Source organism: Vombatus ursinus, unplaced genomic scaffold (genome assembly GCF_900497805.2).
Source record: "Vombatus ursinus unplaced genomic scaffold, bare-nosed wombat genome assembly UNPS02000577.1, whole genome shotgun sequence".
Taxonomy (NCBI): domain Eukaryota; kingdom Metazoa; phylum Chordata; class Mammalia; order Diprotodontia; family Vombatidae; genus Vombatus; species Vombatus ursinus.
The window spans coordinates 32,101,087-32,128,952 of record NW_020940355.1 but is presented as its reverse complement, the minus strand read 5'-3'; the positions used below and the strand labels follow the sequence as shown (position 1 = coordinate 32,128,952).

The 27,866-nt window shown below is 39.0% G+C and overlaps 1 protein-coding gene and 1 long non-coding RNA gene across 7 annotated transcripts in view; one reads left to right on the top strand and one right to left on the bottom strand.

Annotated features, from left to right (window-relative positions):
- Positions 1–21,235, bottom strand: part of RIPK2 (receptor interacting serine/threonine kinase 2) — a 59,225-nt gene extending 37,990 nt beyond the window's left edge. For 2 of the 4 annotated variants that reach the window (XM_027843231.1, XM_027843017.1), the window contains exons 1-3: positions 20,544–21,233; positions 14,781–14,934; positions 11,813–11,968 (exon numbers count right to left, since the gene is read on the bottom strand). In XM_027843231.1, coding sequence (XP_027699032.1) covers positions 11,813–11,968; positions 14,781–14,934; positions 20,544–20,722 — 489 coding nt within the window. In that variant the 5' untranslated portion in view covers positions 20,723–21,233. Of the gene's footprint in view, positions 1–11,812; positions 11,969–14,780; positions 14,935–20,543 lie in introns of all 4 variants that reach the window. The other 2 variants (XM_027843177.1, XM_027843091.1) reach the window with 2 other exon arrangements.
- A 161-nt stretch (positions 21,236–21,396) lies between these two features.
- LOC114028964 overlaps positions 21,397–27,866 on the top strand; it is a 41,887-nt gene continuing 35,417 nt past the window's right edge. For all 3 annotated transcript variants that reach the window (XR_003567429.1, XR_003567439.1, XR_003567441.1), the window contains exon 1: positions 21,397–21,780. This is a non-coding gene — a long non-coding RNA (uncharacterized LOC114028964). The remainder of the gene's footprint in view (positions 21,781–27,866) is intronic.

Below are 27,866 nucleotides of genomic sequence, written 5' to 3'. Positions count from 1 at the left end.
TCCCCTTACACATTTGTCACTTTCTCCTTCAATCATTTTAGCCAATCTGACAGGTATAAAATGATATCTCAAGGTTGTTTTTAATTTGTATTTCTCTAATCAATAATGATGTAAGGCATTTTTCATATGACTATAAATTATTTTAATTTCTTTACCTAAAAACTGCCTGTTCATATCCTTTGGACATTTATCAATTGGGGAATAACTCATATTCTTATAGCTTTTACAAAATTCTTTATAGAGATATAAGACCTTTATTTGAGAAACTGCCTATAAAATTTTCTACTTTCCTTCTTGATCTTGGTACTTTTTTTGTACAAAAATTTAATTTAATATAATTGAAATTATCCACTTTATTCCTCACTATGTTGTCTATCTCTTATTTATTCATAAATTGTTTGCCTATCCGTAAGTCTGATAATTAATATGTTCTGTGTTCTTCAAATTTTCTTGTAATGTCTTTCTTTATATCTAGGTCATGTATCTATTTTGACCTTATCTTGGTAAATGGTGTAAGATATAATACCCCATTCTTAAGAATTCTCCACCCTCCTGAGATGACTTCCTCTATCCATAGGCACTACCTATCTTTTTTTCCTGAATCCTTGAAATCCGTTTTCTCAAAATTTGAGGTGCATTTCTGACTTTTCCTAACTTTACTTTTCTGTCACAAGTGCTAAGCTGGGGCCTGAACACTCTATTTATATGCAAATTCATGACAGGTGAACAAACAAATATCAGATATGGACTTCATGGAAGTGGTGACAGCTGAGCTGAGCCTTAGAGAAGAAAAGGATTTTGACTAGGTAAATAGAGCATATTTCAGAAATGGAGGGATGAAGTATTTGAATGAGCTGAAATAGGAGAGAGCAGCATGCTCGGCAACATCCAGTAGCCCATGAAGGGAATAACAAGACTGGCAAAAGCATGTTGTAGCTAAATTGCAGAGAGCTTTAAGGACCTGGCTAAGAATTTTATAATTTATAAGCTACTGAAGGTCTTTGAGCAGGGGAAGGACACATGCATTAGGAAGATGATTTTATAAGTTGTATGTATGAAGGGTAGTTTGGAGAGAAGACCAGCTAGAAAACTTATAACAGTTCAATTTATAAGTTAGGATAGCACAAAGGGAGAATCAGGTGGAATGTGTTATCTTCAGCGCCAAAAAAAGCAGAACTGACTATAGTTAATAGAGTCCCTTTGTTTTGGGGTTGTACTTCTAACAATGAAACTTAAAACTTATATTCTATAACAAGATAAAAACTTGTCAATTTTCATTTGTTGGGAGAATTTTCCCATGGGAGTTCTAGCTTCTCTTGGCAGAAGCTGAGGGTCACAACCTGTTGCGTGGAAAAAACAAGGAAGTCTCGCAAGACCTCTCCTTTGTTGACACGCAGCTCCCACGGTTGGCTCGGCTCTCCTCTCACTGGGAGAAAAGTCCTACTCATACCCCTGATACGAGGGCTGCAGGTGTCCAGCAGACTTGGTGATTGGTTATCACGTGGAGATCATGCTTTGATCAGGTGTTACGAGGGATATAAAAGAAAGCTACTAGCACTTAATAAATGGAGCTTCTGCCATCTTGCTGTCTCCCGCCTCATCAATGCACCTCTGGGTTAAGAGTATTGAGCTGGTCTCATGCTCACCACTGCAGCGGCCGTGTCATTCATTTATTGATCTGGTCAGGATTCTTCTTTTCCTTTATGATCTCGCTTCTCATGGTTAGGACCCCTATTAGAATGGACTTGATCAACTGAATTTCATCCCTCTAGGTCTTTTACTTTTTTATTTTTATTTTTTAGGCAATTGAGGTTAAGTGACTTGCTCAGGGTCACACAGCTAGTAAGTGTCAAGTGTTTGGTCTGAGGCCGAACTCAGGTCCTCCTGACTTCAGAACCAGTGCTCTCTTACGTCTATTACTTTTAGGGGATACTTATACAATCCAGAATTGGAAGGGTCCTCTGAAATTATCCACTTGGAGCCTCTGCCTGAAACATGTGACCCCTCTACAACATCCCAAATAAGTGCTCAGTGAATAGAAGGCACTTTAATAACCCAGATGGATCTTTGATCTCATTAGGCTGGAGAGGGGCATGCTCTTCAACATAATAAACTGCAAATTATTCATACCACTCTTGTCCATGTCCCTCTGTAAATTCTCTTTAAGGAATGCACTCAACATACTTTCCTGTAAAGCAACCTTTGTAACCTTTTTATGTCATAAATTCCTGTGATATTCTGGTGAAGCCTCTGGACACTTTCTCAGAATAATGTTTTTAAATGCATAGGATTACAAAGGAAACCACAGGTTAGTGAAAATAAAGTCGAACTTTTTTCTTCCCACCCAAATTCACCAGCTGCCTGAAATCTCTCCACAGATTCCTTTAGCAACGCTTGCTCTGCGGGCGGATTTCGGAAAAATCTGGAAAGACTTATATGAATGGATGCATGGTGAAATGAGCAAAACCAGGAGAACACTGTACACAATAACAGCAACACTGTGTGATGATCAACTATGAATGACTTAGTTCTTCTCAGCAATACAATGATTCAAGACAACTACAAAGGAATGATGAAAAATGCTAATCACATCCAGAGAAAGAACTGATGGGCTCTGAATGCAGATCGAGGCATACTATTTTCACTTTCTTTATTTTTTTTTCATAGTTTTTTCCCTTTTGGTCCATTTCTTCTTTTACAACTATGACTAGTATGGAAATATTTTACATGATCGCACATACATAACCTAAATCAAATTGCTTGCTCTTTTGAGGAGGGAGGGAGAAAAATTTAGAACTCAAACTTTTGTAAAAATGAAATGTTAAAAATTGTCTTTACATACAATTGGAAAATAAAATACTATAAAAAAAGAACCCTGGCTCTAGATCTCCTGATATTACATGGGTACTCTTGGAACACATGAGATGCCTATTGCTTATCCCTTCTTCATCACTTAAGCAGCTCACTTTCTTTTTCCAGTTGCACATTTCTCAGATGAAACTGTAAAGTGATAGAAAGGATAAGAGAATCTGGTAGCCACCTGGTCCAACTCATACACAAAAGGAACATGCCTCTGCTTGATGACCAAAAAGAACGAGGACCCCATGACCTCTTCAGATAGTCCACTATGTTTTTGGATGGCTCTAATATTTAGGAACTTTTTCCTGAAATCAAGCCTAAATTTCCTTTTTTTTTTTTGCCCCCATCTCTCTTCATTGCTCCTGGTTTTTCTTTCCAGAGCCAAACAGGACAAGTCTAATCTTTCCTCCTCATGATAGTCCTTCAAAAAAGCAACTTGTATACTGTAAATGCTTAATAGATGTTTGCTGAGTTGAGTCAAGGCTGACCTTGAGTAATACCACTGCCCAGTACTGACCGCCTGATAAGCCAGCTTATTCCATTTTTAGACAGCTCTCAATGTTACAAAGTCTTTCCTTATTAGTGCCTTCCTTCTTTCATAATACCATTTAAACATTTCAAGAAAGTGACCACAGTTCACCTCAATATTTTCTTTTACAGGCTAACACTACTCAGTTACTTCAACTCCAATATATGGCTTTGAGTCCCTTCCATCTTGGTTGTTCCTCTTAAAATGCAGTGCTCAAAACTGAACATAAGCTTTGGTCTAAATAGTACAGAGTACATTGGAATCGTTGTTGTTCAGTTGTGGCCATCTCTTCCTCACCCCATGTAGGGTTTTCTTGGCAAAGATATTGGAGTGGTTTGCCATTTCCTTCTCCAGCTCACTTTACAGATGAGGAACTGAGGCCAAAAGGGTTAAACAATGTGCCCAGGGTCACGCAGCTAGTAAGTGTTTAAAGTCAGATTAGAACTCAGGAAGATGAGTCTTCCTGACTCCAGGCTCAGTAGTCTGTGCACTATGGTGCCACCATGCTGCCACAATGAAATTATCCTTATCCTCATACCAGGCATGGCTTTTATATTAATGAGGCCTAATAGAGCACTTCCAATGGAGTCCCACTCTCCTATTTTGGTACCTCATGGTGACATATAAAGATGGATTTGGGTTCTATAAGGGCATGCCAATGGAATACAAGTTCTGGCAGGTTCTACAGGAATAAGAAGTATTTGAATATGGTCCTAGTAATGGCCTGTATGCCTGTTATCTGAGTACCAGCCTAACTAAGTCTGGAGAGGTTCATCACCATCCAGGGTGAGGAATTTTCTGACCACAGCAACTCTTAAAAAACATCTGCTAACTTATATTGGGTTTATGATCTGTGTTAGCAAAGAGAGTACCCACAGAGACAAAATCACAGAACTTTTAAGTATCCAATGACATTGATAATAGCTTTGTTGACAGTCATATTACAGTGCAGGCTCATGCTAAGCTTGTTATTAACTAAAATGATGAAGTCTCTTTAACATAAACTTCTGTTTATTGTGGCTTCCCCTTCATGTACTAAGTTTAAACAAATCAATGTAGGCTTTTACATTTATCTCTATTAATTCTCCAAGTGTTAGTTTTATACCACTGTTTTATCCTGTAGAAATCTATCTTTTTAGAATCTTAATTCTGTCATCCAGTGGGTTAGCTCTCTCTTTCATCTTTATCTCATCTATATTTTGTCAAGCATACTGTCCGTGCCTTCTATGAATTCTGTTTATATAAATGTTGAACAGAAGAGGGCCAACTGCAGAGAACTACTGTACTACAGAAAAAGAGAGAGAGAGAGAGACAGAAAGAGACACGGAGAGAGAAAGACAGAGAGAGACAGACAGACAGAGAGGGACAGAGAGACAGAGACAAAGACAGAGAGTGAGAGACAGAGAAAGCGAGAGAGACAGAGACAGAGAGAGACAGAGAACTTTGTTCAATAATAGTAACAATTCACATTTATATAGTGTTTTAAATTTTATAAAGTTTTTTTCCTGTAAGAAAAAACCCTATTAAGAAAATACTCTGTGGGACAGCTAGGTGGCGTAGTAGATAGAGCTCTGGCCTTGGAGTCAGGAGGACCTGAGTTCAAATCCAGTCTCAGACACATGACACTTACTAGCTATGTGACCCTGGGCAAGTCACTTAACCCCAATTGCCTCACCAAAAAGCAAAAAAAAAAAAAAAAAAAAACCAAAACAAAACAAGCAAAAAAAAAAACAAAAACAAACAAAAAAAAAGAAAATACACTGTGTAAAGTGGTATATTTGTGAACTCCTCATTCTTACAATACCTTGAACTAAGAAAAAGTCTCATTAATTGCAGGGAAATCCTTTGAAGAATATCTCCTAGAAGGCTGTGCATGAGTTCTACAGTGTGGTAATGTTATCCAGTATACACTCTGACTGGGTAAGCACGTTTCTAGCATGTCCAATTTAAAAAGAGACTGGTCTTCTTGAAGATAAGAGTGAAATGTGGAATTTTGATAGCTGAGGAGGGGACACAAAGCTCCCTGGGAGATTCAGTTCAAAGGATTTCCACCAATAAGTGAATATCTCTTTTGGCCCAAAGCACCGTAAAAACTAGAGTCCATAAACAACTCTTTATAGTGACAAATATCATCACTCCTTTTGTACAGAGAAAGAAATGGAGGCTCAGCGAGGTTTAAGAATTTGCCTTTTCTAATAAGCGTCTGAACTAGGATTTGCTACAGGCTTCTCCCTTATTCTAAGTCCAATTCTCTTTTGTCCATACCATACTGTTTCTAATCACCCTGAATTGTTTAGTTATTCAATTATCCAGCACCCATCTTTCCATACTGCCCAGAAAGATATCATGAACTTTGTCAAATGCCTTGATGAAATCGAGGTATATTCTACACAGACTTTTAGAAAACCAACTATTCAGCAACTGATTTTCCCCTGGCTTATTGGTTACTAGTAACCAGCAAAAGTCTCAGTCAAGGTTTTGGTTCATAGGCTTATAGATTGAGAGCTAGAATGGATCTTAGGAATCATTTCACTTAACTCCCTTCTCTTTGTAAGTGAGGGAACTGAGGTGTTGAGAAGTTAAATTAATTGCCCAAGGTCAGTGCACAGGGAGGAATTAAATTCAAATCCCATGATTCATGGCCAAACACTTTCCACTGAGTGAAGCTGACTCTATGGAATTGTTATGAACATGTTTAATACCGAAACTTGTACCTTCAAATTACATTTTACTATCAAATAATTACTTTTGAAAATAATAAGTGCCACAAGTACTTGGCACCCAGATTTGTTGGGCCTGCCACAATGAAGAAGAATAAATTTCAGAAACCTAGTTCTTCATATAAGTTTTTTAAAAGTAATTTTTCTTTATTTCTCCTATTGTTATTTCCATTTTGCTGAATTTATTTTTGTCATTTTCATTTTATATCATTACTCAGTTGATATTTACAATCATAAGATTACTATAGAAAATGCAGTGAAATAAGTGTGGAGGGAAAGCATTTCTCCTAATATATTCTCAACATCTAGTTTTTGATTGGATGTTTTCATTGATTATCAGGGGTTCTTAATCATTTTGTGTCACAGACCCCTTTGACTGTTCGATGAAGCATATGGACTGTTTCTCAGAATATTTTAATGAATAAAATAAAATAGGATTACAAAATAAATTAATTTTATTATAATGAAGTTATCAAAATATTTTTTTTAAAGAAGTTCACTTACCTCCTGGAATTTATCCATCTCTCTCTATGGACCTTTTAGGTGTCTGCAGAACCCAGGGTAAAAATTTTTGGTTTAGATGAATGGTAATTACTTAGTTTCCATGGAACCTATTTGTCCATCTGTTTGTCTCTGACTCTTTCCCTCTCTTTCCTTCCCCAGCATTCCTCACTCTCTATTGTAGGTCTGATCATGAGGAAGTCAATGAAAACTTGACACAACACTTTAAAAAATGTTGGGTGACTATTTATGGACAGAGGTAAAAAGTTATTTTCTATCTTTATGACAAGTAAAATATTTTTTCATTGCTGTGTCACCTGTGAAAACATTTCCATTAATCTCCAACAAAACAAAAAGAGGGGATCAAGTCTCAAAGTATAAGAATGAAACAATTCTACTGCCTTTGTGAACCAGAAAACACACTGTATACTCATACTATAAACAAGGCTAGGGCAGTTTTTAAAAAGTGTATTTTGAATGCATATTATATAACTTTTACAGGTTATACTGCTATTTCTGTAGCTAGCAAATTATTTAAAATTATGACTACTGTAATCAAGATTAATTTGTCAGGTATCTTAATTACATCTAACATATTGCTGTAATTATCCAATAGAATAATTATTAACTGAAAATCACTGACAGTTGCAGATAGAAACCAAAATGAAAATCATGGTACATAACAAAGCGTATTAACTTTACAAGCTTCGGAATTGGGATTTTTATAGCCCTTTGATGCTGACTAATGTTTACTTCCTCATATGAATGTTCACAGGGCTAATCTAAGCGGCTTCCACTAAAGCCCAACTCAGATGTCTCATCATGGCAAAGAAGTGGCCGTGGGTTCTTAGTGGAGTACAAGTTTTAGCAGGTCCCTGGCAAGTTGCAAAGGCTCTGAGTATGATCAAGTGATAAGTTGTGTAATTAACAACTGAGCTGAGCTGAACTGAACCGGAGAAGGGCCAAGAAGGCTGGTCACCAGGTGATGAACATTTCTGGAGTCCGTTAAGTATACTTCCCAAGGCAAGGAGTAGTTAATCTGTGGTCTATTAACTTGTTTATACAATATTTTAATAATTGTATGTCAGTACAATTGGTTTCCTTTGGAATCTTATGTATTTTATTTTATGCGCTTAAATTCATCATTCTGACCAGGACACACAAAAACAGTCTAGAACCCCTGAACTAAGGGTGGAAGGGATTATTGACTATGGAGAGAACACTCACATTAATGCAACCACAAACAGACCTTTCTATGTATTGGAGAATTACAACATAATTCTTTTGTCTACAGTGCCAAGCAGACAGGAAATGGAGAATACATTTTTGGAATCAAAATGTTCAGGTTTGGTAGGATTGTACACAACTTAGCCCAAGTGAGGTGGGATGGTGGCTAGAAAATTGGGCCTGGAGTCAGCTGGAACACTGGGCCTGGAGTCAGCAAAACCCGACTTCAAAATCCAGGCTCAGATACTAAAAAGTTGTGTGATCTTGGGCAAGTCACTTAACCTCAGTTTCCTCAACTGTAAAATGGGGATGATAATAGCACTTGTCTCTCAGAACTGTTGTGAGGAACAAACAAAATAATATTTGAAAAGTGCCTAGAATAGTGCCTGGCATAGGCCAGGTGCTTAATAAATGCTTGTTCCTTTATTCCTCTCACAGAGACATTAAAGTGACACCATATACCCAAGTTAGTGGCAAAATCAGGTTCTGAGACTTTCACTGTTGGTTCTTTCATGCCCTGTATTTGAATACACTTCTCTCTATTTTTCATTTTATCTAGTCCTTAACGAGGTTTGTTAGAAAATATAACACTACCTCACATTACTAGTAACACATTAAGGTTTACAAAATATTCCTTTTCTTTTCTTTTTAAGGCAATTGGGATTAAGTGACTTGTCTAGGGTCACACAGCTAGTAAGTGTCAAGTGTTTGGTCTGAGGCTGGATTTGAACTCAGGTCCTCCTGACTTCAGGGCTGGTGCTCTATCCACTGTGCCACCTAGTTGCCCCTACAAGATACTTCTTTGAAACAAAAATCACAGGATTTAGAATTGGAAGGATTCTTGGAGATCATCTATTCCAACTCCTACATTTTTTACAGGTCAAAAAACAAAACAAAACTGAGGCTCAGGGTGGTTAAGTGATTTGCCCAAGGTCACATCGCAAGTTAATGACCGAACTGGGATTCAAACTTAGGTCTGGGGACTTTGGGTGCAGTACAGCTATTATCATAACGCTCCTCATAGGCAAGGCAGTGATGCAGTGACTAACATGTTGGGCCTGGAATAAGGAAGACCAGAGTTCAAGTGTAGCTTCACATACTCACTAGCTGTGACTATAGGTAAGTCACTTAGCCTCTTTCCCTCTCAGTTTCCTCAACCTATAAAAAGGGTATAATACTAGCACCTACCTCCCAGGGTTGTTGTGAGGATCAAATGAGGTAATATTTGTAAAGCGCTTAGCATATGGCATGGTAACAGTAGGTGCTTAATAAATGCTTGTTTCCTTCTTTCATAGTTTGTCACTGGAAATATATTGCAACTCAATTATGCCTAGCATTGCCCTTTAGGTGATTTTCAATTTCACTTTATCAGAGATTACTGTATTAATTATTAATTAATATCTTAATTAATGATTGGGCAGCTGGGTGGCACAGTGGATAGAGAGTTGGGACTGGAGTCTGGAGGACCTGATTTCAAATCCAGCCTCAGGCACTTAATGGCTATGTGACCCTGTGCAAGTCACTTAATCCCATTTGCCTCAGTTTCTTCATCTGTAAAATGAGCTAGAAAAGGGAATGGCAAATCACTACAGTCTCTTTGCCAGGAAAACCCCAAATGGGATGACAAAGAGTCAAACACAACTGAAATGACTCAACAACAACAAAAATTAAAGTTCTGGTTTCATTTATTCTTAATCTAGCATCTTTTTTTTTTCTTTGAGTCTTTTGTAATACTACTTCCTCTTATCCACTCTACACTCTAACTGAATTGTACTATTGTGTCTCATTACCATATCTTGGACTTTTCTAGCTGCATGCCTTTGTCCACAATTTTCCCTATGCTTGGTATATCTCCTAACCTTTTTGCCTAATTGAAACCCTGCTTATCCTATAAGGTCCAATTGAATACCATCTCCTCCTTGAAGACTTCTCTGATCCTCTGAGTCAGCAACAATATTTTCTCCCATACACCTTATAATTATTATTATTCTTTTTAAGGCAATTGGGGTTAAGTGACTTGCCCAGGGTCACACAGCTAGTGTCAAAGTTTAGTCTGAAGCTGGATTTGAACTCAGGTCCTCCTGACTTCAGGGCTGGTGCTCTCTCCGCTGCACCACCTAACTGTACCTCCCATACACCTTACTGCTAGAGGTAGCTGTAATAGAATAAAATGGATGTGGTATTAGAAACCCTTCATTAAAATCCCAGCTCTGCCACTTATTAGCTTTATCTTCTCCACTAAGTTACTTAACCTCACTGTGCCTCTTATTCCTCATCTGTAAAATTGGGGTAATACTACTTGTACTGCCTATCTAAAAGGGCTATTGTGAGGATCAAATAAAATAATGGAAGTGAAGTGCTTTATCAACTGCAAAATGCTCCGTAAGTGCTGGCTATTTTTGTAGAAATTGGTACCTCCCCAGGGTGCTATTTTGTATAAGAGTTATTTGTATATTCAGTGATGTCCATCCTTGAATACTGTCCAGTATCCTAAGTTAGATCCACAATTACTCAAGAATTCAGTGTAACTACCACTCAGGAAAAACTAAGTGAATAAAGACTACCTATTATCTAAGCTATAAAATGCAATTAGATAGAAATGTATTTGGGCTACCTAACCCTGCAGGAGGATAGTGAATTTGGTCTCAAATTAATAGAAGGAAGAGAGTGGTCTGGTGGCTTATCTTTGGGAAACTAGACAAAGCTTTTACTGATTCCAACCTTTTTGACACAAAGTTTCATCATTTAGCACCAATATTCTTCCAGTAATGCCATATACTGGCACAATATAGAATACTAAAATTTCTGAAGACATTAAGTTGAAGATCACCCAAAGGGTCATGGAGAGGTTCAAGGCAGGCACAAGTGACCTTCAATGCGTAATGTCACAATGACAAATTGTGAGAGGCTGTGGGAGGACAGATGACCAGAAAAGAAGGCTGTTCATGGATATTCAATGGGATATTCATGTACAGCATATATAATCTATTGGTACCTATGCAATGGCAAGACAATTAGAGGAAGGCCTCAGGCATGATGGGCAGATCTCCTGTGGGAGATTTATGTGAGGATATAGACAATACTAGTATAAAATTAAAGGGTGTGTACGGGCTATAATCTGCACTTGCTGGAAGGAGTGCACACAGAGATCACTGATTCAATGAAGTAATCTCCTACAAGACTGTAAGCTTCCTAGGGCAGAGATCTCATCTTAGGTAAACTTTGTATTTTTATCAGTGCATAGCATAGTGTTCTGTACGCAGTAAGTGCTTGCTACGTATTTGTTAAGTTTGTTGGTTCTGAATTTGTTCAAATTACAGGGAGGTAGATTTCAGCTAACTTAAAGAAAAACTTAACAACCAAGACAGTCCAAAATTAGAATGAGCTGTTTCTAAGGACAGGAAGGAAGGAGATTAATGTAATGTCCTAAGTTTCTGTTCTTTGGTGGTCCCAACACAGAGGCCAGACGATAACCTGACAGACCTACTGCAGACAGAATTCAAGTTTGGGTTAGGGGTTAGACCAGAAGTGGGGAACCTGTGGCCTCAAAACCACATGTGAGTCTAGGCCCTCAAGTACAGCCCTTTGACTGAATCCAAACTTCATAGAAGAAATCCTCTTAATAAAAGGATTTGTTCTGTAAAACCTGAACTCAGTCAAAAGGCCGCACACAAGGACCAAGAAGGCCACGAGAAGACCTCAATGCTCTCCACCCCTGGGTTAGACCAACTGACATCTGGGTTCCTTCCAACTCTCAAGCTTTAAGTATGGGGAAAAAAATTTCAAACGTTAAATGTATACCCAATGCTATTTTCCGAAACAGAATTTAGGAGTACTTATGTTTTCTATGAGTTCAGGAACTATACTGCATCACCCTTGGGTTTACATCAAAGTTACTAGCTTAATTATAAACTACAGAACACTTAGTATAGGCTCTAGAATTGAGATAGAAGCAAAACAAAAATTCTCTATTTACCTTAACATGAAATTCATTATCCAATAAGATGTTTTGAGTCTTCAAGTCATGATGCAGCAGTGGTGGGTTCATATTGTGAAGATAATTTACTCCCAGTGCAATTTCATGCAGAATTCGGAATCTCAGTGCCCAAGCAATTTCGGGATAGTCATTTTTCTTTATCAAAACGACAAAATAACCATATATGATGACCAAATAGCATAGTATTTTACACTTGTGTTAAAAATGTTGGATAAGAAGACTTAATTCTCAGGTCCTGGGTTTACATTTAAAAATTGTTAATTTCTGTGGTCAAACCATTTAATTTCCTAGTATCTTAACTCCTGCACCTTTGTGAGAAAAATGGCTTAGGTGTGGGAGAGTGCTAGACCTGAATCCTATTGAGGAGCCATTGCTAATTGTTAAATTTTCAGTGGGAGCATTTATATCTTAGAAATCAGCAAGGGCTACAAATCAGAGTTTAATTTACTATTTTGTTGGTTGTTTAGATTTAAGAATGTGATAGAGAAAATGTTAATAATGTAAATTAAACTTAAAAGTAGAAAGTATGGATAGAGATGGTTATTCAACATTTCCCAGCACACCCTTAGGTACTACCTACCTGCAGAATTACTGTAAAGAAGGTGCTTTGTAAACCTTAAAGTACAACATAAATATGAGTAATTATTAGGTAACCATTTTTTAAAATGACCCTTCAGTCCATTAAAAGGAACCCTTTAGGCCAGGAAAGAAAGGATAGTTTTTCGGGAGGCAAAACACTCATAAAATCAGCCAGTTAAAATAAAAGCCCAAGAATGAATCATTCCTTACAAGCTCTAGGTTAATTTTTCTCAATGTTACCGAAAAAACAGCCTCTCCTAAAAGCCTAAGGCTACTCTTGGGGAAACTCCTTGGGTCAGTTTTGGGGCTAATAGACCTTGGGAATGGGGCAGACCAGCTTGAGTTGGCTAGACTATAAGCATTTTAGAATTGTCTCTTGCACTTAGCCTAGCACCCTATGTGTGTGTATATGTATGTATATATTTTTATATGTACACGTATGTATGTATGTTTACATACATATGTATGTATATGTATGTGTGTGTATATATAGTGAGGGGATCTCCTTATACTTTTTGACACTCTCCAAGAGATAGCAGAATTGGAAGATAATGTATAATTTAAGTCTGTGCTGTCTTAATATAATGTTAAGAGAGATAGCATGTATATATGGTAATATACACTGAATAAATGTAAAGAAAATAAATACTAAGTAATTTAAAAATACAACATAGTTTGAAAGGTCAGGCCCTAGGCAGTTGTGGGGATGAGGAAAGGCTTTGTGTTTAATAGTACCATGAATTTCAAAAGGTGGAAGTGAAGGTGGAGAAAGTCTTCCAGGCATGGAATGCTATGTGTGAAGAACAGAAAGGCCAGTTTCTTTGGCTCTTCAAGAGTTAAGATGGAGAATAACGTACTGTCATACAGCATATACTGCAGATATAATATATTCATATGGAAGAATATTCTTATAGAAGAAAGATAGGACAAGGGAAGCCCAGATAAGTAAGTATCCACCTAGACAGATTTCTAGTGTCAATATTCTTTGCCTGAATTCCTAACAAAATATGGTTTGTTAAGCTCATCTGAGCCTTGTACAGCTTAATTTCTTCAGATTTTCTAAATACTGAACATTTTTAAATTCTGATTTTTAAAATAGTATGAATGTACTATAGGCTGGAGAGATATGTTGGGGCCAAGTAGAGAAGGATTTTAAAAGCCAAACAGGAAGTTTATATTTTATATTAGAGCAGAAGTTCTTAACTCTTTTGGAGTCATGGAGTCCTGAGATTGTTTTTGAACGCGTAAAATAAAATACGTATAATAGCAAATGAAATCAATATTGAAATATAGCTATCAGACTATTAAAACAAACAAAAACAAGGACTTCAGGTTAAGAACCCTTGTCTTAAAGTAAAAACATAAAAGCCAGTAAAAAGATAATTAAATTAAAAAATAGATTCTAGATATATTAAAAAGGCAATATCCTTTCAATTTATATCACATACATTCACTAAACTGGTTTAGTCAGAGCTATAGGAATAGGTGTCACTATACTTTTAATCCAAATTTCTCTTATGATAAAATTGGTTTTGCAATGAGGAGTGAGCTGCAAAGTTTGTGGATGAAAGCTATTAACAACAGGGTGCTGATAAATGATTAATAGCCATTCTCCAAGGATGCATGAAATACTTTTAAATTTAATACTTTGAATTATTTTATATTTAAATATATATTAACATAATAATATAATTAATATATCTTAATATGTTATATTACATTATTTTATATATTTTAATACTTTTAAGTATTTTATATCTTAATGTTTATATATCAATATACAGTAATATAATTAATATATGTCTAAAATATAGCATAATTATATTTTAATACTTTTAAGTTTTAAAGTTTAATTTGCATTATTAACTTTTTATCACTTTCTTAAGTCTGGACAACCAATAAGACAATAAATCAAGTCCAACTGGTAGCATTTGCTGATTTTTGAGGTGTAAATACTCACAGTGAAAAAGTAACAATTGTCTCAGGAATCCTAGGGTTAAACCCCTAGCTAGCTATTACCTTGCACTTTCTCATTTCTGCCCCTTCCCTATCAGATCTCAGCAAAAGTGAATACAGATGAGTACAAGGGACAGTTGTTCTAAAGGTAACGCACTAGGGAGTGGTCCCTCTCTCACCCAATGCAGAGGTGGCCTCAACAGTATTTTCACTTATGTGAATAGACATCAACCGAATACATACTGGCAATAATGAAAGCTTTACCACTGAGGGCTTTGATTAACTCTTGTTTTCATTCATCAGAGGTTTTCCTTCCCCAGCTAAGCTGAACAAACAGGATTCACTCTATGAACCACATCAACCATGCAAAACAAAGAGAAAGCAACGATTACAGAAAATTTGGTGTCCTTACCCTGTGCAGAAGCTCATTGAGTGATCCATTGTTCATGTATTCAGTGACTATTCCCAAGAATTCAGGCTCATAGCAAATTCCCAGAATTGGAAGGATATAACTAAATCTTGCTTTGTGTAAAATCTTGGCTTCTCTTAATATATCACTTATTTCACTAGAAGAAGAAAATGCATAATTTATTGTAAGTAATGAAAAATGAGTACTTATGGCAATTCCATTAGCTAGTCCTGAATTCACCACTAATTGGCTGTATGACCTTTGGCACATTGCTTAAATGCTGTATGTTTTAGCTTCTTCATCTTGAAAATGGGGCAACAGCTATCTTACCCATTGCACAGGATTGTTATGGGGATAAAATAACATCAGGGAAAGCATCTGAATGGTAAGAAGTGCTAGACCGATGTATGGGACTATTATGAATATTAAGCTTTAGTTAGGACAAGAGAAAAGATGTGTTTGGAGAACCCCTAAATTAGAATCAGTTTAGTGAGTGAACTGTAACTAGTAAACACTGTAAATTGAATAAATGACTGAAGAAAACATTGCATTTGTCTGTAACATGAAGACAGCAGGTTAGAGAGCTGGCCTTAAAGCCAGGAAGACTTTCCAGTCCTATCTCTAACAGCTACTTGAATGTTTGACCCTGATCAAGTCACCATCAGCAACTCTCTAAACCACAGATTGCAAAGAAGTTATTGACCTGCCTGCACTGGTAGAAAGAATTTCCTCATCTTAAAGTTCCCTATATATCAAAAACATCCTAGGTCCAGTACCTTTGCTTTCTCTGTATTAAATTCCCCCACAAAACAAAATCCTCAGTATCCTATTAGAATTTTGTGGATTTAGAAAATCTGAAGAGACTAGCTGTACAAGGCTCAAAAGCCCTCAAACTATATTTTGTTAGGGACTTAGGCAAAGAACACTGGCATTAGAAACCCACCCAGGTGGTTCCTTACCTCGACCTCCCCTTTTGTATTTCTTTGGAATGAACAAAGATTTTCTTATTTTTGGAATGAACAAAACTCTCCCATAAGAATTTATTGAATGGGTACTGTATGCAAGGCACTATGCTAGATGTCAGTGATTTTTAAAAAATGGGACTGTGTGCCATTAAGGAATTTATAATTTTGTAAGGGGAAGGAATAAAAGAAAAAATCTACAGTACAAAGAAGAAAGTTCTATAGATTTATGGATTATTAGAGCTAGTAGGGACCTTGAAGATCATTAAGTCTAAATCCCTCATTTTACAAATAAGGAAACTGAGGCCTGGAGAGTGACTTGCTTAAGGTCACATAGTGGTACACTAGCATTTGAACTCAAATCTCCTGATTCCTAGTCCAAGAAGGGTCCTTAGAAGCCATCTAATCCACCCCTTTCATTTTACAGATGAGAAAACTGAGTCCCAGAGAGATCCAGTGATTTGTGGCAGAGCTGGGATTCCAGTGTTTGTCCTGGAAAAACTAGTAGGATATGGACAGGTGGAGATGGTGCTGGGAGAGGGCAGATGGAGAGAGAGATACAAACAAAAGATTAGTAGGATCTAGACCTGTGACTTCATTGCTATATGGGCCTCTTGCTTAAGGAAACTCTCTCAAACACTTCAAGCAGGCCTCTTCTTGTGTGTGAAAGAGTTGCCTACAAGATTGAGAGGCTTAACCTTGCTCAGTGTCAGACATTCAAATAGCTGTCTAAAGTGCTACGCAAACCCTGGTCTTGACTCTTTCTGACTCTTAGGTCAGCACTCTAACTACTATGTAATGTTTCCTCTTGATAGAACAAAAGAATAGCAAAAGGAAATTGTTGGGCTTTTTTGATAAGTAGCCCTGTTGAGTAGGTATCAGAAAAAATAGGAGATAAGAAGACAAAGGCTAACTGGGCATAATACTGGAGAGCCTTTAATGTCAGGCTAAAGAATATTGACTTTGGTAAACAATGAGGAAATGACAAGGGTTTCTAAGAAGGGGAATGACATAATTAGAGGTATTCTTTTGGAAGATTAATATAGAGAAGGATACAAGATAAAATTAGGATCTTAGAGAGAGATTAGAGGGAATAGTTTAGGGAAGATTCAGTGAAGGACTGATCTGGGCTTGGAGTAGTAGCAAAGGAAAGGAGAGGATAGATTGTATTGACACTGAAGAATCACTTAAGACAGGGGGGCTGACCAGAGACCGGGAACAGCAAACAGGAAGAGTCAAAGAGGACTTCAAGGTTTCAAGTCTAAGTGACTAGGAGAATGGCAGTGTCATTAATTGAAAAACAACAACAGGAAAGTCAGGAGGAGGAGGAGCTGATTTCTGGGTCACGATGGGTTGACTCTCAAGTCACTTCAACCTCTTGGCATTTCCTGGACTAAGGAGAAGGAGAGATATTCTGGACCAGACACTCAGACTTGCTCTGAACTGTTTCAAGAAGTCGAGGCAAGCAAGACACCATTTATGAATAATTTCATTGCCCAAGAGCAGGAGAGAAGAAGGTAGAGCTGATGACTCCTGGACAAAGAGACATAATGTTAAATAGTAGTCCTGGGCCTAAAGTTTCAGTTCCGCTTCAAATAATACCTAGCTAGCATAATGACCAGCAAATAGGATCTCAACTAATGTTTACCGAACTGAATGGAAGATCCCTCTTCTCCCCTGACCCTTCACTTGTACCAAAAGTCAGATGAAGATTCTTGCTTGGCAGGTAAATGGGTGGGGGAAGATAGCACATGGGAGCAATGTTCTTTGTCAAGTTTTAGGAAGAATTGAGCTAATTTTTTTTTAATGGTTTTAACACACATCAGTGGTTCAGACTGGAGGAAATAAGCCCATCAGATTTTATCTATATACTATTAAAACATGTACTTGGAAAATGAAAAATCAGTTGTTCCCTTTACAGGGCACCAAACATCTAGTCTGATTTTCTGCCCACTCCATTTTTCTCTTTCCTTTTGTCTTCTCTAGAGGAGGAGGAGGATCTATCATTTCAACCACAATGCTAATTGGATAGAAGGTAGAAGTTGCACAATGTCACCCTGTCTCTGAAATAAGAACAAAGAAGTTTTATGTCAGCATAAATACCTTCCCCCTTCCAAACCCCTCCTACCCCCTCATTCTCACTTATGGTAACAAAAGACAAAATCGTAGATGAGTTCTCACAGCTACTGTTCCTAGATATCGCAGATTTCTAGAACTAGATTTCTAGAACCTAGATATCTCAGATTTACAGAACTAGTACAGTCAAGAAAATAGAAGTGAGGTTTTGCTAAAGGATTGCAGTTCTGGAGGTGGAAGGAATGCTAGAGGCCATTTAGTTCAGCTCCTTCATTTTACAGATGAAGGAACTGAGGCCCAGAGAAGTTAAGTCATTTTCTCAAAGTCAAGCAGATCTTATGTAAGTTGGGATTAAAGCCAGGTCCTCTGATTCTGAAACCAGTGTTCTGAAAAGTGATTTCTCTGTCAGACCATGTTTTCTTATTTTTAGTCCTGAAAAATGGTCACTGGCCAAGAAGCAAGAACATTATTATCCTCACTTTATAGGTGAGGAAAGAAACTGTGAGTCAATGGCCTGCCCAGCCCTGTGCTTAGCCTAAGTAAATGCTGCTTTCTTAAAGACCAGAGTGAAAGCATTCCAAATTCAAAGACCTTGGTAACAAAGGGGAGAGAACAGGACCCACTGTGGAAAGCTTTAGTGGACTCGAGGGCAGTTTCATTCATTGATGTTTAAAAATTCTTTCAGACGGTGAGGGGTGGTGAAATGTCGTTCAGGAGAAAGTACTAAGCTTAGAATTATGAGGACTCCATCAGAGTGCCCTGTGCTACCACATATTAGCTTTATGATCTTGGCCACGTCACTTAGAGACTCTCTAAGACTCACTTAATTTACCACATAGGATAACACTATTTGCATACCCTACTTCATAGGCTCGTCCTTTGAACCACAATTCACATTTATGTAGCATGTTAAGGTGTTCAAAACATTCACTTCAATTTAGTGAAGGGGTATAAGTATTATCCCCACTTTACAAATGAGGAAATTAAGGCTCTGACTCCCTTGTGATCACTTAAGTAGGTCATGTCCAAGGTAGGATTCAAATCCAGGTCTCAATTTCACTTTATCCACTACCCTACAATACCTCTGAATTGATGAGTTACCTTATAGCTATAAAGTGATATTCAAATTCCCATTACTCCTACTCAGGCAAAATCAGATATCAAATATCTAATGGGCCCATCAAAAATATTTACATATAATATTTGCATAGGAAGGCCTAAAACATTTCCACCCTTATTAACAACTACTTGGAGTCAGCTATAGATAAAGTCCTAACATCAGTTACTCGACAACAAAGGGGGCCAGAGCGAGCAAATATCAAATCCTACACATCATCAGACTGGACTCTAGAGTACAAGTGAGAGGAATCAAACTCCAGAGACGCCCAAGCAGCTAATGCTGTAAGCTGCCTAGTGGGCTACCCAACCCTCAATTGCTGCCTACTTCCCATTGTTAGAAGTTAAGAGCTGAAGATGAGGTGGGAATGGGGGTTGGGGAGTACAGCAAGGGGAAGAGATCCTGACAGTCCTGGGAGACAGGACCTGGCAGAGGCTGAGCAATATTTGAAAAGAGTATTTAAAGAGAAAACACACACCACAGCTTTCACTATGCTGTAGTTTAATATTACAAATCTACATACATTTGTAGCAAAAAGGTCCCTCTGCCTAGAAGTTAAAACAAACAAAAAACCCTGAGTTTTCTGCCACCATCAGACCTTGGGCAAATCACTTAACTTCCCTGGGCCCCAGTTTTCACTCCCGTAAAATTAAGGGGTTGACTTGCTTGGATGCCCTCTTAAGTCCCTTCTGACTCTAACCTTCTATGACTCTGTGGGAGGGGAAAATGCTTCGGTCAAGAAAGGGAGACCATTGCAAAATGACTGTAGGGTACTGTTAAATTACAAAAGAAAGAATAGTACACACACAGACTAGCATCTATGCCTATAGTTGGCACAAACACAATTGAAGGATTCGGTTGGTAATAGTCCTGCAACTGAAATCGAAAGCAGAGTTTCCTCAAACTTTTGCCATTTCCCCTAAATCGGTCAGAGGCCATTAGAGGCTGTCTCTCACCAGTTACTACACACGATAAGAATGAGGCAGTTTCTCCTGCTTCCAGTGACCTCAATTCCAGAATGGGAGGAACAACTCAAGTGTAATGTGCTATGGTATTTAAACTTTCTTAAAGACAATCAACAAGAGGCACAACCACCAAAAACAAAACAAAAACCCTTCTGAGCCTCTCCAATTATATACATAACATATATTACATATATACTCATATATACAGACACACACATATATAGATATCTGTTTTAAACGCCATGTTCATAAAGGCCAAACACAAAACCAAAGCAAAGGGAGGTGCATTTAGAGATGGCATGGCAATGATGTATGTAGGGTTTGGGATTTAGGAGATAGGCAGAAATCCGATTCTACCCTGGACAAGGGGGCAAAAGACGGAAGGTTAAATTTTCCCCATGCCCCTCTCCCACCTGCTTCTACTGCAAATCATACGTCAGCCCAAGTCAGGAGGAGGTGCTCAAGGGTAGTAGGGAAGCGCTCACCTGGGTACGTGAGCATGTGCGTACGCGCGTGTAGCCTGGACACATCCCCGAGCCACTGGAGGGAGTATGGAAGACGCGGAGTGGGGGTGTGCGCTTTTTGGTGGTGGAGACGCCTGTACCTGTAGCCACCGAGTAGGGGCCGAGATGGTGGGGGTCATTACCTTTCCTGCAGTGGGGTCTGGAAATGCAGGTGCTTCACTGCCACCTGGACGCGCCAGTCGGAGTGGCGTGCCGAGTACACGGTGCCTGATGCTCCCCGGCTCAGGAAGCGTAGGTCGGCGAGCTTGTAGTAAGGGATAGTGGGCAATGAGCTGGAAATGGCTAGTTCATCCACGTTCATCCTCTTGGCCAGGCCGCTCCGCTCACAGGCTCAGCGCTGGACGAGGAGGAGACGGCCCCAACTCTTCCAGCGACAGGCTGATGTTTCTGGAGGGACGGCTCTGGGTTGGCAGCGGCTACTACGCTCCTACCTCCTTCTCTTCTACTTCCCGCAGCGGGAGCGCGGACATTGGTGCTTCTCCCCCTCCCCGCGGAGGGCAGCGGTCGGGGACTGGCTCCCTTCCCTTTAGCCCACTGGGAAAGTAAAGTCCCTCCTTCCCCTACACCGCTAACCCTTCTCGGCTGCAACCAAACAGCCTCCACAGTGCTTCGACCCGTCCGCAGCCCCGAAAGTGCTCCCCAGAAAGCGAGAGCAGACTCCCACCAAAGCTGCTTCGACCTCGATGTATGCTTTTTCTCTCCACCCGAGGCCTTCCCCGCTCCCCTCCACCCTCGGAGGAAATTGAAGAATTCTTCCCGAACACTGTCTGAGTCTGGCTCCGGCTCTGACCGCTCCTCCCTTCCCAAGATTGTCAGGCTACGTCAGTAGCTTAAAAACCTCCCCAGCCCCGGATCCGCACGTGAGAGAGGACGTGCCTGGCAGTGGCCGCTCAGCGCAGCCTCCTCTTCCTTCCCCTCCTTGCTCCTCCCGCAGGGATCACCCGATTCAGTGCCTCACACCCTGTGGTTCAGCGATCTCAGCCTCTCTGCCCCCGCTCGCTGTGTACGAAGCCAACCTCCAGGTCTCCACCCCGGGAAGACGCCTCCTCCTAAGAAGGGACGGTCGGGATGCTGCGCTAGTTGTGTGGACAGTGGGAGAAAAGTTTCGCTCTCGAATCTTAAAGAAGCAAGGCGATCGATTGGGGAACTCCTCCCATGGCTTCAGGAAAAGCCACTCTATTCTTTGGGAAAGCCCCTGTGTCCCGCCGGTTTTCCGCTTGGTCAGCAGGATCTTCTACTGAAAGTAGAGTTCTCTCATTCCAGTCTGCACGTACAGCTTGGAAATTGCCAAACTGGAGAGCGAAGTCTGAGGTGGGCGGGTAGGGGAGAAGGTGGCAGCTCAACGGACGGAAGACTTTGGTGAGAAACACTGAAAAACGTTGTTTTTAGAAGGTTCTTTAATAATAAATTCTGCCTTTTTTGGGGGGGGGGCACCACATATTGGAGAAAAAGTAAAGTCTCAGTCCCAGGAATCTGGTATTGCTTGCCCTAGACTGTCTTTCCCATTGCTCCATCGATATAGGAGCCTCAGGGAAAGAAACCTATCGTAATATGATAAATTACAAAGGCATTTTACCCTTTAAATTCTTCTCCTCGAATCTTTTCTTTTATTTCTTCTCTTCATCTTTATTCCCCTATCAGATATAAAAATGGGGTAATTGGGAGGCGGCACCTAGGTGGCGCAGTGGAGAGAGCACCGGCCCTGAAGTCGGGAGGACCTGAGTTCAAATCTGGCCTCAGACCAAACTCTTGACACTTGCTAGCTGTGTGACCCTGGGCAAGTCACTTAATAGACAATTGCCTACAAAAAAAAAAGTAGGGTAAGTGGAAAAAGATTTGGAAGGAAGACATTGTCTAAACCTGCTCTCAGGGCTCCAGCTTTCTTAGGTCTCTAGATTTAGAGCTGAGAAGTATCTCTGAGGCCATGTAGTCCAACCTTACTTAGAAGTGAGGTCCCAAAGAGTTAAGTGACTTTTCCAAGGTCACACAGTAATCAATAAGTGTCAGATTAGGGATTTGAATTCTGTTCTTTTGGCTTTGAAAAAAATTCATTGCCTGAACCATTATACCAGGCAACCTCCCTTTATCTAAACACATTATTATTATTATTATTTTTAGCAGAAAAGCCAACTAAATTTCTCCTCATTGTTTTGTTTTATTCTTATTTGCCCATATCCCATTGATGAGGATTTTATAATTTTGTCTTTCTGGAAGGAAGCTCTTAGACCTCAAACCATGTATTTCAATCAAACTAAGCTTTGGCAATGACAATTACTTGTCCCTCACTCTTTTTATGGAGGGGACTGGTGTGGGTGTGGAGAAGAGAGAGGCCTATGTGAGAAGATTTCAAGCTAGAAGAGATGTAGGTACCACTCTCTCATTTTGCTGGTGGAGAAGTCCAGAGAAGTTAAGTGACATGTACAAAATCATCAGGTGCTACTGAGCCCACTGTGGGAGCTTAAGGAATGTAGCAGCAACAACAGAGATAATCATCTGAACAACAGGCTTGTAGATATGAAATACTTGACTGCTGCAGGCATCCTCAGCTACTCACAAGCAAGTGTTTCTTGTATTACTGCATTACTTGAAGGGTGAATAGCAGTTACTGGTTTCATCCCGTGTAAAATTAAAATGAAAATTTATTGACTTAGAAAAAGACAAACTAATGTTACCTGTGTTTTTTGTATTGTATTTTGTTTATTTTGTAAAACATTTCTCAATTTGGTTTAAGTAGTCACTCAGGTCGGCCACTTATGGCCTGTGGGCTTCTGGTTTGACAGTTCTGCTTTAGAGAAATAGTTTGATAGATGGTACTTCATTGCATAGTTGATATCCCACTGCTGGTGGTGGTCAAAAAGAATTATGCTTATATCTAGTCTATAATTTAATTTTCCCAGATCACCATGCTTCCCTCAAGTAGGTAGGATTTACAGAAATGAGGTATAGTTGGACTTCTAAAACCTTTAAGGTCTACCCAAGTTCAATTTTTTTGTAAAACTAAACAATAGCCTGTTTATTTGAAATATTTGATAGGAGGTCCTTAAGGGAAAACCTAAGGAAAATACTCTACACCAGATCCAGGACACAGCCTTCATCTTACAGATGAACTTACAGAACTAATATCTTCATGTCCTACAAAAGCAGACAGACTAGGAGAGGGACACAGGGTGGCATGTGGCCAGGGACCCTGTAGGCACAGAAAGCATATAGACCACAGGGATAGGGAAATCCAGGATGATTTTCTTGGACTCCTGGGCTTCAGGGTACCTTGGGGTGCAGGCATCTAATTAACTCCAGTACTTTGGCCATATCAACAAGTCAAGCATCAAGCATTTGTTCATCTCATTATGTTTGAGGCACTGTGCTAAGTCCTGGGGATACAAAGAATGAAAGAAAGAAATACCGTTCCTGCTTTCAAGGAGCTTCCATTCTAATTGGTCATGATGTCACTCAGTGCTTTACGGTACTATTTCCGGTACTATTTTGAAATCATAAGGCTAGAGGCAGAATATGGTGGTCTAGTCCTTAATGTCCTCAAGGAGAATAGAGACCTCAAAGTCAGGAAGACTTGGATTCAAATCTTGTCTCTGACACATACTTGTTATGTGACTATAGACAGGTAACTTAAATTAGCCCTTGGTGCCCAGGGAAATTCTCAAGGATTAAAAAAATATACATCATTTGTATTTACAGAGGGATTTTGCATACTGGCAGCTCCCTACATTGATGAACTCATAGGTTCAGACAAAAACAAACACAAAATGTTTGTATATTATGCTCTGCTGATTGCTGAAGGATTTGGTCACTAATCATCTAATATGCTGCTAAAATTCTCATTGTAGAGCTAATAAAATTTAATATAGAATCTCAGAGTTGGAAGGAATTTCGGTGAACATCTAGTTCAATCTATACTTGTAAAAGAGTGCCTCCTACAATTTACCCAACAAATGGTTATTCAGCTATTGTCTAAGGATTATCTGTGAGGAGAAAACTCATTACCTTTCAAGTCAATCTGTTCCAATTTTATAATTTAAAAAATGAGAGCTAGCAGTTATATCGGGCTTACTATGTTCCAGGCACCTTAATAAGTGCAATTTTGCAATTTTTATCTTATTTAATCCTCACAACAACCCTGGGAGGTTGGTGTTATTATTATCCCCATTTTACAGATGAAGAAACTGAGGCAAACAGAGGTGAAGTGACTTCCCCAGGGTCACACAGCTGTCTGAGGTCAGATTTAACTCAAGTAATCCTGATTTCAGTCCCAGAGCTCTATCTACTGCTCCGCCACTCTCTTGAATAGATCTAATTGTAAGGAAATTTCTTCTTAAATCATACCTAAATTTGCCTCTTTGAAAATTCCAGCCCTTATTGCTAGTTCTGCTCTTTGTGATCAAATAAAACAAACTGAATTCCCTTTCTACATGAAAGTCTTTCTTTTTTTTAAACTAAATTTCATTTTTTTTCAATGAACAAACATCTATTTTCTTTCTTTCCTATCCCTTACCATTGAAAAAAAATTGTTTTTAAAAAATCATGCTTGATAACCTTTCAAATTCTTGACACCTATCATGACCCTCCTGAGTCTTTTCTTCTCTAAGCTAAATATTCCCAGGTCTTTCAACAGATTCTCATATGTCATCAACTTAAAGCCCCTTACCATACTGGTTTTCCTCCTTTGGATATTCTCCAGTTTATCAATGTCCTTCTTAAAATGCGCTGCCCAAAACTGATCACTATACTCCCAATGTGGTCTTACCAAGGCAGAGTCTAGCCTTTCCTGGGCTAGAAGCCATGCCTCTTTTAATGTTATCTAAGATTTTGTTAGCATTCTTAGCTTCCACTTACCTTGACTCATACTATTCTTGTAGAAAAAATGGAAAGATATGGGATAGACAACAGTACAATTCTATGGATTCATAACTGGTTAAATGGCCTATCATTAAAGGTTTATTGTTAATTTGGAAGAAAGTCTCCTGTGGAGTACCCCCAGGGATCTGAGCTTAGCTTTGTACTATTTAACATTTTTTATCATTAACTTGGATTAACCATAAATGACATGCTTATTAAATTTACATATGTCACAAAACTGGGAGGAATCATTAGCACAATGAATAACAGAGTCAGGATCTAAAAAGATCTTAAAAGACTAGAATTTGGGGCCAAATTTCATGAAATGAAATTTACTATGAGTAAATATAAACTATTACACTAGGATAAAAAAAATCAAATTTACAAATATAAGATTGTAAAAGCATGTTTAGTTTGAAGGAGAAAGGGCAGAAGGGGACATAAATAGTTTTGTTATCTTATTAAATTATATGTTATATGTATACTTGCGCACATTTTAAAAACAAACTGTGCTCACAAAAGTTTAGTTTCTCATTTACACCTGTTTGCACTATGTTGAAATATTTGTGTTGTGGAGGTTTTGGTGGACCATAAGCCAAATATCAGTAATAATGTAATGTGACAGCTAGAAAACCTAGTATGATCTTGGGCTGCATTAAGAGCAATATAGATTCTAGGAATAATAAGAAGGTGTATGGTCATGCTATACTTTGCTCAGGTCAGACCATAGCAGGGGAAGTATAGGCAGCATACCGTAGCTAGAGGCATGTCCTGGGTGATGTGGAAGTCTGTGGGTCTGCAGAAGAACTCTTCTGTCTTTCTAACAAAACTGTCTTTGGAAACAGTGCTATAATGAGAGAAGAGAAAAGAATATAGGATAGAACTTTATGGTATACTTACAGTTGGGGGCTGTATTGTGGCTGATATCCAGTAAAGGATACTGAGAAGGAGCAGGCAGGTATGAAGAGAACCAAGAAATTGTCCTGAAAACCCAAAGAAGAGAGATGGCCAGGAGAAGGAGATCAACAGTGTCAAATGCTGCAGAGATGTCAAGGAGAATGAGGATTGAGAGTGCTTCCTGTCTTCATCCAAGTTTTGATAACATTAGACAGGACAGAGCCCTGCAGCAAACTACTACAGACCATTATGCTGATTAGTATCCCATTGGTCTCTTCAATTCAGCAAATATTTATCGAGAACTGCAATTAAACTAAATGTCTTTTCCTTTAAGAAGTCAGGTTATAACCCATATAAATTGCTCCTTAAAATTATGCATGGTTTTGCGCCAATAAAAATTAGGTATGTGGAGCTCAAATCCATATAAAACCTGTACTTTATATAACAAGTTCCATATAACGAGATATAAGTTCCAACTTGGAGTGGAGCGTAAAACCCTGGTTCATATTATGTGGGTCAAAAGTGTGTCTGATATGGCTAGGGCAGGTGTGTCCTCTAGAAAGTCTGGAGGATTTTGTTGTCGTGAATCAGGATAGGGTGCTGGATAACAACATCAGATGATGCATAATGCTGACTGGCATAATAGGACACAAATAACCACTGTTTTGCCTGCTATGAATTATGTAATACTGTATAGCAACATAGATGTAACCATATTGTTAATAAAATCACATGCAGAGACTGAGGTAGGTCACTCAAGATAGAGCCATTGGTTCCCCACCCTAATTAAACACCCTAAGGAAATGGAAATGGTTTATATACTGTAAACATCTCTAAAGGCATTCTTTCTCTCTCTGTCTCTCTGTCTCTGTCTCTCTGTCTCTGTCTCTCTCTCTTTCTCTCTTTCTCCATCCATCCATCCATCCATCCATCCATCTATCCATCCATCCATCAGTTCAACAGGGAGAGAGACATAGGCCAAGAGGCGTGGAGGACAGAACTTGTCTTCATCCCCTCCTCTGCCTTCCTTTTTCCTGCCATCAGTCATATCACCTTGAAGTGGTACTATATACACTAGACATACAGATACAGTGAGGTGGTTATTCTAAGAACGAAGCATCTTTAAGGAGGAGAGGGACTTCTTGCAGCAGAAAGGAAAGCCATCTATATACCCAAGAGAGAACTAGCCATGGCATTTGAGAATTGAGCTGAAGAGAGGAGCAGACCCTGAGAACCCAGCTAAGGTAACATAGATAGAACTGTAGCTGTAACTATAGCTTCCTTCCCCATCAATCTAAGATACTTTCACTAACACATGTGGCATCCATGGGAAAAATAGGCACAGACTTACAATATAATGGCAGTGAGGTGCCCATGCAACAAATGTAAGTCCAGGCTTCTGGTTACTTCAGTTATATGATCTGGAAGTCTTTTCTCTCCTAGGGAATCCTCAAGTTCTCCCTTGGGTGCAGTGTCTCTCTCCACTAGGTTGGTTGCTGAGTTGATTAGGGGAGAGAAGGAAATAGAAATCCTCCGTCGTCTCACTTCAGGTGTGTCTTCCACAGGCAACAACTAGGCTGAATTATCTTCCACTCTTGAACTGCTGGATGACTTTCTTTCTTTTTTATAGGCTCAAAGTGAGGTTGGTGGGTGTGTGTGTGTGTGTGTGTGTGTGTGTGTGTGTGTGTGTGTGTGTG